This window comes from Topomyia yanbarensis, chromosome 1 (assembly GCF_030247195.1).
Source record: "Topomyia yanbarensis strain Yona2022 chromosome 1, ASM3024719v1, whole genome shotgun sequence".
In the NCBI taxonomy this organism is placed as follows: domain Eukaryota; kingdom Metazoa; phylum Arthropoda; class Insecta; order Diptera; family Culicidae; genus Topomyia; species Topomyia yanbarensis.
The window spans coordinates 159,143,724-159,156,824 of NC_080670.1; the positions used below are offsets into that span (position 1 = coordinate 159,143,724).

Genomic DNA, 13,101 nt, shown 5'->3' on the forward strand with positions numbered 1-13,101 from the left:
TCGTAAATTAATAAAACTGTCACTGTATTTGATTTGATTTATTTTTCAACTATTTTAGAATATTTTCTATACAATTCAAACGAGAAAAAAAATTCCATGCAACGTTAAAAACTCTGAAGGAACATAAAGTCTAAATTAAAAATCTTATTTCATCATTTTGCTAGACGAATTCTAGTTATGCATTAGCGCTTTGTACATATGGAACGAGAACTTTACTAAAAAAAACCTACAGACTATTGGAAGAAATATTTATATTCTCATTAGACTAAATATAGCCATTTTTTACTACAAAAGCAATGCAGATAGAATGATCATAACCTCTAAGAGATATTTTTCATTAAACAAATTTTCTTAAGTTTCTGTGTAAATTATATACCTATTCGACGATGAATTTTATTGGCACAAATTCTTCTCAATCCTAAACGTTGGCTTGATTTTATTTACTACTGTTTCTAATCAACGTGAAGATTACATGAAATTATCAATCTTGCTAATAATTACTTTTTCTGTCATATAACACAGGAAGACATTTTTTTTCACGGAAGAATTATCTGTTTATCACTTCATCTAAAATTTTCACATGAGTAACTGCCCACAAAACACAGTCTTATCGCTTCAGTACGTTTCCGATAAAATAAAAATCAAACACAACCTTTCAACCCACTTCTCTTAATCAGTAACCCCAAGATGAACCAGCTGCTGCATGCATCGCTGCATGTACTGCGGATCCGGAAACATCGAGTACTGCGTCTTGTGTTCAACACTATTCCACAGTACGACATCCTCCCGGCCGGTAGTAGCCGAGCGGCCGATCGAAAACAGCAACCGTCGGTCGAACGCTATCTTCAGATAGCGCAGGATTTTCCGCCCCAACAGCCCGTCCGGAAGGTAGCAAGTTCGTGGAAATCCAACAGCGAAGAAAGCTCTTCCTGGGTGGGGATGTTCTTTGCCCTGGATGCCAGATGCGATGCTGAAAAATGATGATTGATTTCGAAATTATTTGATACTAAAGGTAAGATCTAGTGAAACTTACTTATACGTGATCTGAATTGTGTTTTGACCTTCGTGTCCCGGTAGACTTCTTGGGATTACGATCCACGACATTGTTCCCGGGGGTTGGTCGCCATTTTTCTCTCCATAGACCGACATACAGATCGGGCACTCGATGTAAAGGGTCTGTAATATGATTGGGAGTTGGTTACTGTTTACTCCAGGTACTCTCCTAAATCCAAAAAGGTCATGTGGCTCTGTTAAACACACGCATCGATGCGTCTCAAATATACGAATTAAAAAAAAATTGAAAGGTGTGACAAGACAGGGTCCGGGATACATAGGGATCCAGATGATTTTACAGCTTACGATAACCAAACATTTTATGTAAATTATTATTTTTGAATATGCAGTAAGATTTCACATTTCTTCGTCCTTTTAAACCATGCATACCAGTGTGTCAAACATGTGTGTTGAGCGAAGAAATCGGCCTCGGTATTCTCTGAACTGTTCCCAAATTTTCTTTGAAAGTGCAAAGAAAGTTTACGATAAGGTACACTGAGACGTATTTTTCAAAGCTGAAATTTGAACCTCTATAATGAAACCCATAAAATAAATTTCAAATCTGCTTACATATATAACTTCATTTATTAGGAATTAGGAATGATTAGGAAATATTTATATTATTTATTATTGAGAATTCCAAATTTCATTTTTTTGCTTCGCGTAGCGGGATATAATATGAAATATAATGATTTCTGCCTTTGATAATTGTATACCATTTTTGTACCAATTACTCCATAATACATATATATTTGATCTTACCTTAATTCTCAGACAGTGTGTGCTAGCTTTGGCACGTATCTAGTAGAGGACACTGTACAGAATCGGACATAAATCGTTATGGCAAGGAATATAAGTTATTTTAAACATTACATAATTAGCTATTTCTCTCTTATGTTATGAAGATGAAATAAACTGCGTAGTATTTTAACAAAAAGAAACAGCGAGAGATTTTACACAATCCAATCGGAAATTAACAATAATAGAGGAATTCTACCAAGATTCATCCAAAAACATTCAAAATCTTGACTGACCATCTTTGATTTGGGTGTACCCTATTAGGCATACGTATGTTGGGCATAATGGACGTTAGGCATAATGGATGATTGGAATAATGGACGGTAGGCATAAATTATCATGTTGACGTATCTCTTAAAGACACTCATTTTCCGACGGTGTTTGCGTCGCATAGAGAAGTAACTACTACCAAATCCTGGCCAAAATAGTATTTTTTTTGTGATTTTGCCAATACTTTTCCACTAAATTGTTTTCCAACCCATCCCCTAATGAATGACTTCAGCAACATAGATTTGTCAATCGATAATTTTTATACATTTTTTCATACATTTTTTAACTTTGAATTACATTATTCCACAATGTTATAGATCCCTTTATTGAAATGGGTTTGAAAAGCGTAATTTTTTTCTATGATATTAAAAATTGTCGGGCACTTCCGTTTAAAGGACAAAGTAAATTGGGTTATCTTCGTCCCGTTTCACGAATGAAACATTCCCAATCAATTACATTACCGTTTTTACAACAGCTCAAAACTAGTATGTGTTTGCTGAAGTATAGGCAAAATACGAAACAGAACCTTTGTTGTGACTTTTCAGAAATTCCTCAAGTGACCAGCAGAATTTGATTAAATGATTTATGAATGCATACAGTTATTTATTTATTGTCTCTGTAAGTATTTTTCCGTTTCATTGCGATCTGGATATTTATTTAATCAGGATAATTCAAAAATAAGAACTTTTGTTTATTAATCTCTCCGATCAACTATGACAATTGGGTCATTAAATGAAGAATAAATTTCTCCTTCTATTTCATAAACCGAATGAACCCATTTTTCTAAATATAAGAACGTATACGTTCTACAGAGCTTAAAAAAATTGATATCCCTGCGTGAACTTGAAAGAAAACGAAATTCAATTCATGCCCGTTGCGATAAATGAAATTTTTGGTTCGTTTCCCTCGTCATTCGTTCTCCCCACACAGCGCATTCGGATTCGGACATGTACGGTTTCAGAAGCAAACTGAATTTTGTTGCTATGCTAGTTGTGAGAAAGATTATTGAGCAAAAGTGCACCGGATATAGATAACGCAGTTCACTTAAGCTCGAAAATGTAGAAGATTATAACTTCTGCCTTCAAACTGTGCCCATAATAACAAATGAATGCTTTGGTTGGTGAATGATTTTATGTTTCCTCTGTACTCAAGCATTCGATTCTGCATGAAATTTCAGTCAGTTGGATAGTGAATTAATGAGGGAGGCGTTGAATCTGAATGTCGGAGTCGGTAAATGCAAGCAGAAATAGGTAATTGATTTTGAAATTTCGTAGTACTGCTATGTATATATTAAAACTTCGGACTGATTCTTAATTGATTTTATAAAAAAAATGTAAAAACGTCCTCGTTTGACACCATCGATCCTCCTTGATAGTGAATATAGCCACATGGGTTGGCATCTTGGGCAGTTATCACAGCAAAAAGATAGGGATCAAGGTAGTTCAATGGAATGTGATCATTAAATTAAAAAAATATTGTGTTATTTGAATCTTGCTTCACGAATACTCACGCACACAGGTTACCATTTAAACCTAGACGAATCTTCATTCGTTTAGGTTGTATTCGTTATAAATTTTTATACTGAATACTTGAATAGGTTTTTTGGAACATGGTCTAGAAAGTATATTCACGGTTTTATGTATATCATCTACAAATATTTGGCTAACGGTGTTATGAAATTTGGTTTTCAATTTGTCGTAGTACCTTTTTTGGTAAAATTGTGCATCATTGACATATTATCATTTACACTGTGTTATTTTCCGGATATCGACTGAAGCATCAAAAGGTTTACGAAGAGATATCGTTGTCAAATGCAAAATTTTGAAGAAGAGCTAGTGGAAGAACTTAATTGCCCCAAACGAAAAATTAGGCGCATTTCATCGCGACGAGTATTGACGAGTAGCGTTCAAAAAATCCAAAACTCTAAATGCCAAGCCGTCTAATTGACAACCGTTAACCCCAATATCATCGCCTGATTTGAAGAAATCAAAGCGAAAATAGAATTTATTTTTATTTTCGGCTCTGCATTACAGTGCTAGGAGGATTAATACGATCATTTACTCGTATATAATTTGATATCGCTAATTGATACATAATAAGGCTTATAAACGTGCCAAATAATTTTGGCCAAGAATTTGCTAGTTACACCACTGTGCGTCGCGTAGAAAGAGAACACTTTTCTGATCTTGTAGAAATACGCTGTAAGTTGAACAAACTCGAACAACATTTTATCCTGCTGTATTAACTTGAATCAAGTTTTGGTCAAATAAAAGAAGCGAAGAAAATCTTTGCCTTAAAGAACGGCTCATGAAATGAAGAATGATCAGTTCAACGAATGTAGACATATTGCTGCTTCTACAATGATTTCCTTCCCTATTGTTCAGGTCAATGATTACATGTTTGTTGCCATAAAAGATAAAACTACGTAAACTGTCTGACACGAGAGAGAATTTTCCATAAATTGTGACAAGTTCCCGAAACAAACAAAGTACCGTCGCATCCGTAGCCCAATACTTAGGCTGTTCGCAATGCTAAGATGCAAATTTGTTTCAAAATGACAAGCCGTCGGATAATTTAGATCTGTCAAAATACATTTAGAACACGGTTGTCTCAATGCGACCTGTTCTAAATATTGTTTATTTGATTTTGCTATTGTTTATCACTTTCGTGACACATATTGTTTTTCTGCTGTCAGTCGTCACACATACTAATGAAAAAAAAATAGAACAGTGTTCTATTCGTGTTTCAAATTGTGGAAAATTTAAAACAGAATAGTCGAGCTGTTTTAAATCTGATCCAAAAAAGTGCTCGAAAAATAGAACTGCATCTCAGCATAGCGTTCGATCTGTTTTAGTCGGTGATGTAAAGAAGAACAGCCCATATAGAATACATCAGCGCTGCGAACAGCCTTAGCCTGTCCAAAACACAGCAGGTTTTCATGAGTTCCGAAAATTAATTGTTGTTCATAACCGAACGAGCCTAAAGCTTATGTCTCAAAAATAAAAACATATTTTTGTTGTTCATTATTGTGAATCCTCCGTACAGTGTATTGTTTAAGCAACATTCCAGTTGAACTCATTCTGGAACCAGTTCGGAATTCTGACTGGAGTGAGTATGGATTCCAGCTCAAATGCAACAACCGATTCCGACTCAATCGGTTTCGGAATGAGCTGGAATCCATACTGACTACATTCAGGGTTCCGAACCAAATTCCGAATGGTTTGACGGGGATTGAGCTCACCACCGCACTGTTCTGTACCGTTTACAATTCGTTGCAAACTTTTGTTCGTTTCCCCATCTGTGAACACTATTTTTGGTACAAATAAGTGTAGCGACGGTAGTAATGGAAGGCGGACCGTTTGTGCTCATCGTGCGGAAGAAGCGATCAACCATGGGAATAAACAGGCGTAGTTTCGCAAGTTTCGGGTCAATTTACCGCCACGACTAACCTGTTCTGTGTAATGTGCATATGCGACGGTAAAATTCGCGGTCCGGTTACAAATGTGGTGCAAGATCGCCGTAATGGAACGCTATTCGGCCACCCGCGTCCCCGGCTCAAAGTAAAAGCTCCGAAGCATCGTCCGTTCTCACCTTGGAGGATCAATTAAGCGAGCCAACCTCTTGTCCAAAGTTTATTGCCAAAAAGAACGAAACAGGCGGACAAATATTCTCCCTGGGAAGCTCACTACGGCGATTTCTGGGATTGTTTATAGGGGGTAGACGATCCGGTGCTAGTTCGCCCAATCACCAGGGAGATTCCAACAAACGAACCAAGCTCATCTCCCTAGCTAATTTTAAAGTATCGCTGCCGAAGAAACCAACGATATACCGGATAAACTCGGCCGTTGTAGCCCCAGCCGGTTGGAAAAAACAGTCGCCTTTTTGCCATTACCAGCAGCATCTGATCCGCAGTAATAGCCGGGGAGAGTTGGAGAAAATAAATACGGCAAAAGTAATTATTTATTTGTTTTGTTTGCTCTGTTTGTTTGAATACTAAAATCCGAAATTCTTAGTAGAAGCAAATTGGCCGCCCTGTCATATAGGGACCGCGAGGTAGAAAAATGAAGAACCCAAGTAGAGGGTAAACCGCTACCTACAGATTGATGACAAATTGACAGGGAAAGCGGAGCACCTGTGAACGCGGCATTGCATTTATCACTCATACGACTAATGGAGTCCGGATAAAGCACCGACAATAAAAACCAACATTTGCACATGAAAAATTACTTTCAATCACACGAGTTATCCGTATTAATAAAACCTTCGGAGAATGAGGTAATAAATGTATCACAGCGTACTTTTTGAGCTAACTGATCTGCTGACAATTCCATTTTACTTTGCTTTCGGTTTTCTTGCTAATGGAGCGGATATTTTGACACATTTGTTGACGAAAGCAAAAATTCACACGATCTCCGGCGCGAGGAGTGATTCCCGAGCAAATTACACATCATACATCTCTTTGATAGACCATAAATAGTCTGTGTTAAGTCAGACCGGACTAAGTCGCAAAACATAAAAAAATGAGATAATGATACCACTGGATAAAGAATTTCGTCAGCTACATTCGACTTTTGCCAGATTTGAAATATGTAATAATGAACAAGAATTATGGTAAACATTAATTTCCAATCATAATGTAAAGGATGCTGCAATTGGAACTTTAAACTCGTTTTTCTCGAAATCAATATTTTGTCACTTAGTCCGGTCTGACTTATCACCGACCAAATATGGTCCGTACCAAATATCACAAACACCAACACCCAATAAAACCAATATCAAACACAATCAAAACATCATATAGTGGAGGTAAATTTGGACCAAGAGGATAAGGTTATTATGGGCTTTTCGTTTGCTCGGGTTGTCAGTTATATTGTGATAGAATAACAAATGTTCACCATATTTGTCGAGATAGCGACTCCATACTCAGTTTCTCAGTTGAATCTTAACCACACAAAAATCATACTGTATATGACAGACCTGTTAGCAATTTTACTTGCGTTTGTTATTATTCTAGCTATTAGAAAATTAAATAAGAATATTTAGTATGAATAAATCCGAGAAATTTCTAAAAAAAACGACTGTTTAACATTAGAAAATCTAAAATATGCAAGAAACCGAGAAGAAATTTCTTCTGTTGTCTTTTATGATACGGGAACAGCAACCAAGTGAATGAATTCTTGGCTGCAGTCGCCGGATGCCTCTAGGCTTATTTTATCCGGAGATGATAGTATTATCAATCTCCTATAGTGGATTCCAAGCCCTTGAAATTGTTTATTTTAATTGACCCATCTTTTCCAAAGACAACACGGTGATTGTTTGTTGGCATTCGACGAACAATTCATTGTAATACTTTTGTTATAAGGTGTAAATAAGTTTTTGTAAATATTGTGCACATATGTGTAAATATTTGGTTTGAAATAAACCATATGAAGACAAATCTATAGAAACTTTTTTTTCTTGATCTAAATTACTATCATCAATTTCAATTAGCACACATTTTATCTGACGTTTCTTAGGATTTACCAACGAAAGCTCCGTATCCCCATCAAAGTAAAATATTCAGTAACACCTCTACAACAAATCATCTTACCTTCTGAGTTTCCTTTTTCTGGGCCAGAATCAACTCATTCAGACAGTTGAGATGCATCAAGTGTTGGCACCGTGACAATGAAACGGTCGGATTGAGGTTATTATGGCGTAACTCTTCCATGCACATCGGACATGGTTGAGCGTGGGGCCACTGCGGTGGTTCTACGACCCGTACGAAACGGGATATCATATCGCTAGCAGGATCAACACCTAAAAAATCAAATCGGATATAACTTGTTACATGCGAAATTTTTGATAAGTTTAAAATGGTTCCACCTACCAACAATCGCTCCAGGAATGTTCGGCTGTGACGAGGTAAACACATCGTCGCTGCCCATCGAACAGTTCAGCAAATCCGAAACGGATCCTAAGTTGTTACTCCTGCTACGGCTGTTACTGTCTTTGCTTTCGTGACTGAGATATGTGGATACGGTGTCAACGCTGGGCCTCCGTCCAGAATTTATACTGGACGAATCGGTCTCGATCAGTGATTCACCCCGACTGCGGGACTTACTGCGCTGCCGCTGAAATGCCATTGTTCGGCTTTTGGTCTGACCACGCAGCGATTGCTGATTGGTGCAATGTTGGAACTGTTGCTGCTGAAGCTGCTGTTGAATAGATCCAGTGTGACCGTGACCAGTGGGGTATTCTTGTCCTGCTTGATGGTGCTGATGTTTCGTTCCGAATATGTTCAAATTGTGCAAGATCTGACGAGCGAGATTAGATGGTGTAACCGGTGCCACATCCAGTTGCTTGCTAATCTTCAATGCTTTTGTTGACCGTTTCTGCTGAGCCGAAGTGGTTGTACACAATACTGGTTGTGATTTGGATTTCACCTGTAGCTGTGAAGGAGGCGGCTTTTGTTGTTGCTGCTGTATCAGAGGATGCGGCTGATGTTGTACTGCAGAAGTCGCGTAGGAAGTTGATGGCGTCATTACTAAATGATTGGGTTTCGGCGGAAGATTTGGTCCACCATTACTAACGACGAGATTTGTGGTGATGACCTGATGATTTGGAACTTTAACTAACGGGTAAGGCGCTTGCTGTATTCGTCGAATGCTTCGAAGTGGTCCATTCTGGTGTCGGATTTGAGTGAGATTGAGGAAATTTATCGTATACGGTAGATTGAGATGAGTCTTGGTAAGATCAATTGTTTGATCACCTCTGGCCCAAGCTTCCTCGATCACGCACTGAACTTCCATCGTGTAGCTGTGCCAGTCATTTCCAGACGAACCACACCACTCCCATTTGGTTCCTTTTCCAGCGGGGGAGCTTGGTTTATAAAAGTGTCTGCGAACATTGGTCACCGCGAACTCTTGATCCTCACAGCACTGTGTCATAGTACGCACATTAACATAGTACTGCTCCAACGTTGGGTCGGCATCGCTCAGCAGGACACGCGTCAGCTTTTTCCCATAAGCTCGCTCTAATTGCTGTGACACGGCAGGACTATATGGAAGCCATTTGCCACCGTGAGACTCAACCTCCCATACCACCACTGCATGGCCAGAATTCGTCATACCCTCAATTTGTCAATCAATTTTGCTGATCCAAACTGATCTACTTCAACACTTGCTTACTCGATTTTGTGTGCCTTATTCTCAGATAGACAACCTATCCATCAGCTTTGGCATCGCGCACCTCAATGATTGACTACAAGAAAATAAAGTAGATCTCATTTACAGCACAGGATGTTCAATCTGAAAATGTATCTACTTCGGCAGATCATCGGGTTCATTCAACCTATTATTCTCTTTCAAACAGCCGGAGGAAACAACCAAATGAGAGCACTTATGAACGCGATTACCACTGTTAGCAATTAAAAACTCAAATCCACCATTTAATAACCACCCGTCTTCCATAAATACCCTGTCTTCCCACTTGTTGATAATGCCATCGTTAGTCCACTTTTCTTATTGAAAACCACTACCACCTTCATCAAACTTTGCGCAACAATCGATCTCTATCACAAATTGAACACAAATCTATCTATTTTAGGCCCATTTGATGCGGAAAATGGCTCCAAAAATTGCAATCACATTTAGCCTACTTCTAATTGACTTCCCCGTAACCACTGGCTAGTGGCTAGTGGCAGCACAAGTGAGTCGAAAAAATCAAGATGGCGAGTCGAGATTCATTTCTCATGCACCACACACAGCAGCTTGTGCCCGCAATTATGATGCAGAACAGCAAAATTCAAACCTGCTCTGCAGTGAATGGTTTCCATCACTTCTCACTTCGCACTACAGAGTGTTTTTCTACCATTCACTTGTTTTGTTTAATGCTCGATCGAAAGGATCACCACCGCAGCCACCCGCGCATAAATCTGAGGTTCCAGTGCACATGAAACAAACACCACGAAGCAGACTGCACTCACCATGCTTCATATCATACGACCATGAATTCAACGAGGGTATTTAAATTCGAACGAACACGTGTGTGTGTGTGTGTGTCGCTGCTCATTGCATGTGGCAGTGACGAGTGGGCAATGCATGCATGCTCTGTGTCATGAATGGAGGTAATCCTGATTCAACGGTACATACGATCAAGTGCGCATAGCCATAATATGCTTGTGTGGATGCGACAAGCAAGTTCACCTGCGTGACTGCGTATTCCGCTACAGTACATGCACGAACGGACCCTCGACTATGCTTTACGGGCTACATGTGGTGTAGTGTAGGAATGGAATAATGATTGCATTTGCCTTCATGCACCATCAGCTGAAAGGATGTTCAAACATAGCCGGGTGCGTTTAGTAAGGCTGTGATTTTGATACAAAATTCTTTGAATAAAAACAACCCGGGGCAATTTAACCGTTGTGTGTCCGACGCGGTACCCGGGTACCTTTTTAAGTTTCAATTAATTAAATTCCTACGTTTTATCTATAGCTGGAAATTGAAACTTTGTGACATCTTAGAACTTCACTAATGTGGTTTTTGTTTGAGGCGAAACTCAGTCAGTTCCTAACCCCAACTGCTGTCAAAATGTATGAACTGACAGCGGTTGGGGTTAGAACCTGACTCAGTTTCAGGTTCAAGCGAAATCGCCATAAGTCAAGCTTTTGGGTTAATAATATTGTTGATATAGTAAGGGTGGCAGTGAGGAGGGGCTCCTGAATTTTTTTACTACGTAACAGGCCGACGTGGGTACCCGGGTACCCACAAAACCAAAATGCCCGTAACTAAGTATATCCGTAACATAACGTAATATCCAACCGATTTCGATATTTTTGGCCATTTTGGATTCAGGAACTCATCCACTTTTGGACTTGGTAAAAATAAATCGAGTTACTTCATTCGATTCCCGGGAATCCGGGTTTCCAGAAGCAGGTTCCAGTGCTGGGGTATTATTTGCGAACTTCAATGGAATACTAGCAATATAGGTATCAAAATTCTTGGAATTGCATCAGTAGGCTGTATCTCGTGGTTTTGGAACCATTTGGTGATTTGACCCCGGAACGGACATTCCGGAGCAGGTTCCCGCGGGGCCCGTGAGTGGCCATTCCATTCCAATTCCATTTTTCAAATTGCCATAGGGTCCCGTAACAATAAAAAACAGACTTCCGAGACAATTTGATGAGTTTTGATACTCATATTGCTAGTACATTATTAAAATTTATAAATCATATCCTAGTACTGGAACATTACTCCGGAAAATCCGGATTACCAAAAACCAGAGCCATTATTCCGGTTCCATTGTACAGAATCAAAAAGTGGACGAGTTCCTGAATCCAAAATATCTAAAAGTGTCCAAATCGGTTAAAGGAAGCCATAGTTATGAGCATTTCAATTTGTGGGTACCCGGGTACCCTCGTTGGCCTGTTAAAGGTGTTTTTTGTTGGACACATAACTGTTAACAGATAGTGCTTCTTTTACATATGTACTACTGATTTAATAGTAGCGCTAGTATACTTTCTCCATATGAGTGCCATAAGCAACGAAACGAAATATTTCCAAGTAGAAATCGTGTTTCATTCCATGTATTATGAACGCCTTTATAGTGTTTTCCGTTGGCAGGATCAGTTTTAAGACCATTTGATTTTCTTTTGTACTATCAATTATTCGAATAGCTACTAAGTAAGACTGGAAATGAAAAAAAAAATCAAGTTAGTGGCTACTTATGATGTACATTTGAGTAGTGGATTAAATGGCGTAATAATATTTCGTATTCAAGAACTCGTTCTTTAATGATGAACTTTTATGGCGAAGAAAAATAAAATAAATGCTCTAAAGCAGTGTTTACGATCAACATCACATAGCTTCGAAGCCGTTAGCTTTCCAGGTTTAATATATTCGAATTTTGCAACGTAAAACATCTTCTGATAAAATAACTTCTGCCCAGATGAATGCATTAATTCTTCAAACAATTTTAGTCTCGAAAAACTTAGTGTCTTCAGTTAAGCTTCGAGAATTTTATTACAAATCACGTGGCTGAATACATGAATGCTCTATATGTTCAAGGATTCGAAAGTGAGCCTTCAAAACAATTTATACTCCGTCTCCACAAATAGAGTTAGAATAATTTTCCGGATAAAATTTATTTGATTTTTATCCTTCTCGCCGGAGAAGGTGATAATATTTTAATTTCGTGAAAACCAATAAAAGCGTCAATACATTTAATTTAAGAAAAGAAAACGATAAACTTGTTTTTTCGTGTTTTGGAATAGCGACAGCAAGGCAGCGGCGCAAAAAGGATACCGTGATAAACTCATTCGCTCATTCTCCGGCGGTTTTATTTATCCGAAAAAATAACACGTTGTATTTATCTGGAGAAGTTGTGTAAGTGCAAATAACTTTTCGTGTGAAAATGTGGGTTTTTATTGTCCCAGTAGCAAATTATCCGGACGCATTTACTCATATGAGCGATAAATACAGTGGTAATATTGAAGAAAACTGGATTTAAGAATATTTTTGTTAATATCGTAATATCGAAATCTCTATATGCTACAGCTTTCATATCTTCAATAAAGATGTTTTAAATGAAATTCCCAACAACTTTGCTGAAGACACCAAGTCTCTTACTACTTTTTTGAAGAGTTGATTTTCCATGATTATTTCAAGGAGGATTTATCACTAAAATGATTATATCAGAAGATGTTTTTTATGTTGGGAAACTTGTTACTAGACTTTCACTTAAATACCTTACTTACCAATCAGTCTAAGGCCATGTTGTCATTTGCTGTATCAAGAGGTCATCTGCAGTTCACTTTGTCCATGGCTGTTTGTCGCCTCGCAGGGTACGAAGACTCCCCTGGTCTCCTTCATCTTGGCCGATCTCTCCTCCTTGTAGTTGGCGGATTAGTTTCTAAAACCATTTTTACCGAGTTTTTACTCTCATGTACTATGTCTGACTCACGGGTGAATGACCAATTGGTTAAAGCCCCAATAAACA

General features: G+C 38.4%; 1 protein-coding gene across 2 annotated transcripts; it reads right to left on the minus strand.

Annotated features, from left to right (window-relative positions):
* Positions 1 to 81: 81 nt before the first annotated feature.
* On the minus strand, positions 82 to 10,026 carry LOC131679069 (protein deltex). Of its 2 annotated transcripts, none has more exons than XM_058959626.1 (5): positions 9,427 to 10,026; positions 7,991 to 9,363; positions 7,712 to 7,920; positions 1,034 to 1,176; positions 82 to 970 (listed from the first exon to the last, which is right to left on the minus strand). In XM_058959626.1, the coding sequence occupies exons 2-5, from the start codon at positions 9,228 to 9,230 to the stop codon at positions 670 to 672; spliced, it is 1,893 nt and encodes a 630-aa protein (XP_058815609.1). In that variant the 5' UTR covers positions 9,231 to 9,363; positions 9,427 to 10,026; the 3' UTR covers positions 82 to 669. The 2 variants fall into 2 exon arrangements, with proteins under 2 accessions (XP_058815609.1, XP_058815612.1); XM_058959629.1 differs by having other exon boundaries at positions 9,913 to 10,017.
* Between the last annotated feature and the right edge of the window lie 3,075 nt (positions 10,027 to 13,101).

Coding starts and splice junctions, on each gene's coding strand:
- LOC131679069 (XM_058959626.1), bottom strand. CDS start 9,230: ATGACGAATTCTGGCCATGCAGTGGTGGTATGGGAGGTTGAGTCTCAC. Junction 7,921..7,990: donor CATTCCTGGAGCGATTGTTG/GTAGGTGGAACC, acceptor TTGATTTTTTAG/GTGTTGATCCTGCTAGCGAT. Junction 1,177..7,711: donor AGAAAAAGGAAACTCAGAAG/GTAAGATGATTT, acceptor ATCATATTACAG/ACCCTTTACATCGAGTGCCC.